Below are 3,744 nucleotides of genomic sequence, written 5' to 3'. Positions count from 1 at the left end.
AATCTGTATCACGAAACTGGATAGGAACAACCCTCTCCAAGAAAGACTAAATATAGGCTAGTGTTTATTTCTCTTCTAGATAAAGCCTCACTGTGTAGCCCAGGTTGGTCCTGGAACTCATCGTATAGCCCAGGCTAGCCTGTAGTGCTGGCATTACAGGTGTGTGCTAACTGAGTTCCACTGAGCTCTCAGATGCCATGACTGTGGAGAGACGGCACAGACACAGTCCTGGTGCATTATAAACACTTCTTATTCCCCCAGGAAGGGATGTCCAAAGATCCCCCAAGTCTGGGGGGAGCTCTGCAGCCATTTGCAAAAACAATAAAGAAAAGAAAAGAAAAAGGCATTTAACCACAGATCACTATCCCTTGGAAATAAAAAGGATGGAGCGATGGTCTGTGTCAAACGCTGGGATAAATGAGTGTCTATGCTCTAGGCTTTTAATTTTAAAAGTGTACCACATGCCGTGGAGAAAGGATTACACTATACCAGAGTCTCGATTCTAGTTGCTTAGAGATTCTTCCAGCCCACCTTTGCTTCTTCCTCTGGGAGACTCGTCTGACTTCACACCCCATATTTCTCCTGTCTCAAGTTGTAGAGTAGGACAAGCCTTACCAAAGCACATCCTAAAACCCTATTTCCAACTCTACATTCTTCTCTGGCTCCTCCAACTCCTGCCGGATGTGGGCTTCTGGACTCCTCAAGAGGCATCCCACCTCAAAACCCACAAAGCCAAGCAGATTTCGTCCTTGCCTACTGGTCACTCTCCCAACCCCATCCACATCATCCAAGTGAATCAATGGACTAATTCATGGGAGGAAAATGCAGCTATTTAATATACTTTTTAAAAAAACAATGCTCGATTAAAATCGGATTACAAAGCGGAGTTGCATGATGATGCCTCTGGCTGCCTGGCTCCGCCTTCTTCCTCCTGGGTTCTCAGTAGACTCCACCCTGCTTATGCAGGGGTAGCTGGGAACCCTCTGCTGCCTGGTCAAAGCAGCTGCTTATCTTGAAGGCTGGAGTAACATCCTGGTACTCCTGGAAGATGGGATCTTTCCCTGGCGTAATCTGCTCTGACCTTTGTTCCTTCTTTTTGACGGCTTCCTTGATGCCCTCAATGTGACACTTCTCCTCCTTCTCCGCTTTCAGTTTCAAGATGTGATGGTTCCTCTCGCGCAGGATGTTCAGCTCCTGCAGGTGCTGCGCCCTGTCCTTGGTGGTCTTGTGTGCATGGCCCCTGGCCTGCCTGATCTTCTGTTCAGCCAGATCTGCCAGCACCCGCTTGCTCACTTGGAGCAACTCTTCTGCCTCCGTGGCATAGCATCTCACTCTCTGGAACTGCTCTGCCTCAGGCTGGGTCTTCCCATGCTGTTCTCTGTACCGCTCCTTAACCAAACCCTCTCGGGTGTCCCGAGAGCTCTGGGAACTCTGCTCCAGCGACAGCTTCTTGAGGAGCTCCTCTGCCTTGGCCTGGCAGTCCATGAGAACCTTGCGGGCCTGGAAGTTGACAACCGTGCTCAGGTTGCTCTCCTGGACCTTCTTCGGGTTCTCCGTCACATGCTGTTCCCTCTTGTGATCCAGTACCTCCAGCCTCTTCTGCAGCTGCAGCCGGTTCAGGTCCCGCACGCTCTGCAGCACCCTCTCTTGCTCCCTCAGACTCTCTGCTTGACACCGTTTGAGATGCTCAGCCTGCGCTTGCACCTTCTCCATCTTGTCCAGGTCTCGGTTCTCCGGCTTGTCAAGTTGCGCTGTCCAACCGCTCTGGTATTCCGACTGAACCGCGCTCTTTGCCTGGCGGTCACGCTGCTGTCCCTGCTGCTGGTGGCTTTGGTGAAGCTGCTCATGGCCATGGCCCCTCCGAGGCTTGTGCTGTTCTCTCTGTCCTTGCCACTGCTCCTGACTCTGCAGCAGCAGCAGCCTGCGCTCCCTCTCCAGGGTCAGGTGGACTTTCTGGTCTGAGCGCTTCAGCTCTTCCCAGGCGACTGCAGCCTGTTGCTGCAGCTCCCGCATCCTCTGAGCCTTTTTGAGCCTGCTCAGCACCAGGGCCAAGATCTTCTGGTCCCTGAAAGATATCACCGCCTCGTCCAGCTTGCTTTTGAGGACCTGAGTTTGCTGGCTGCTCTTCTCTTTGCAGGAGGCAGAGGGCTGGTAGTACTTGTTTAAGGACTCCGTCCGGTCGCGGTTAGTCCTGTTCTGGGTGCACACACAAGTGGATTGCTTCCAGAACGCTGGGGAATGCACATAGGACTTGTCTGTGAGAACCGAGGAAGGGGACCAGGGACCTACACGTCTGCACACCGGCACTGCCCACCGGTCTCCAGTGTGTGTCTTTTCTACAAACAAAGTCTCAGCACTCGGGGGGCTGAAAGCTTCCCCTGGATAGAGCGGGGACGAATCTCCCCGGGCTGCAGGGTAGCACGGGCCGAGCTGCTGCTGCTGCATCTGCCGCCAAGTTCTGCTGGACTTGGTCGGTGCCTCCCCGCAGGCTTCTTCCAGGCGGAGGCTGCCAAACCTGTGCTTCCTGGCTCTGTCCGAGGGTCTCCGGGCAACGTGTGTCAGGCTGTGGCTTTCTCGCGGCGAGGCCATACATCCACGCCGTCGGGACCGCCCAGTGGGCAAACACTTCGGGTGCACCCAGGGCATCTCCTCGGCGCCAGGAATCTGGGCCCAGGGGTTCAGAGACAGCTCAGGCCAGCCCAGCTGGGCTGCCAACTTCTGCTCTCCAGCTAGCAAGGGTTTCCCAAGCTCCCCATAGGGCCGTGGGGAGAAGAGATGGAAACCAGCCATGCTCCCTTCCGGCTGGCCCAGAGTTTACAAGAAGGTCGGCGGACCTTCAGGGGGCCACTGCAGACTCTCAGCCCTGGCTCAGATCCTGCGATCCATGTGGCCTGTGACGCTCCTGCCACTTCATAATGCATCCTGGAGCCATCTGGTCTTTAAAGGCCTCGGTGCAAGGGGGCTTTGATGAGCTGGCGGGAAGTCTAGGAAACAAGGGTGGTATTTAGAAACGAGAATCGTTTCTAAATGACACTGATGACAGCACCAGTGTTTCAGGTCCCTGAATTAGTGGATTGTGGGAGCCCCAGGCTAGGGGCGCCAATTTAAAACTAGAAGGCAGTGGGATGAAGGAGCAAAGTGTAATACCGAGGAAGGGGGGTCTTGCTAGTACTTTGGAGTCACATTTCTTTTTGCCATGAGTCCCAGGGATCAAATATTGGCTTTGAGACAAATGCCCTTAACGGGCTAAGAATCTCACCATCCTCACTAATCCTAATCTGTGCATGCAAGGTGCAGAAAGAAACAGCTGTGAAGCTGGTCTGGGCCTTCGAAAGTCCAAGGGATGCTTTCACAGTTACCTTTCTGAACTTTAGAACGGCAACAGGCAAATCTTTTTATTGTTTAAAAAGGATTTATTCATTTTATGTATGTGAGTGCACTGTCGTTGTCTTCAGACACACCAGAAGAGGGCGTTGGATCCCATTCCAGATGGTTGTGAGCCATCATGTGGTTGCTGGGATTTGAACTCAGGACCTCTGGAGGAGCAGCCAGTGCTCTTAACCGCCGAGCCATCTCTTCAGCCCAACAGGCAATTCTGATGTCCCTCTAATGTGTGGATTACAGTTTTGCTTTTTTATCAAAATATGAATTTTTGACTGTACTGTTTTCAAAGAGCCTCTCGAAAATTTCATTTATTTGCCATTCCCCTTCCCCCACTTTTGTGAGATTGTCCCCCTTGCTGAG

General features: G+C 52.8%; 1 protein-coding gene across 1 annotated transcript; it reads right to left on the bottom strand.

Annotated features, from left to right (window-relative positions):
• Positions 1–939: 939 nt before the first annotated feature.
• CCDC185 (coiled-coil domain containing 185) lies at positions 940–2,790 on the bottom strand (the record flags this gene model as incomplete). Its single annotated transcript, XM_080924950.1, has 1 exon — positions 940–2,790. One exon carries the CDS (start codon positions 2,788–2,790, stop codon positions 940–942), a length of 1,851 nt encoding a protein of 616 aa, XP_080781076.1.
• Between the last annotated feature and the right edge of the window lie 954 nt (positions 2,791–3,744).

Source organism: Micromys minutus (genome assembly GCF_963924665.1).
Source record: "Micromys minutus genome assembly, chromosome: 1".
NCBI classification, from domain to species: domain Eukaryota; kingdom Metazoa; phylum Chordata; class Mammalia; order Rodentia; family Muridae; genus Micromys; species Micromys minutus.
Note: the sequence above shows the minus strand (reverse complement) of the source record. Positions and strands in the feature narration are given on the sequence as shown.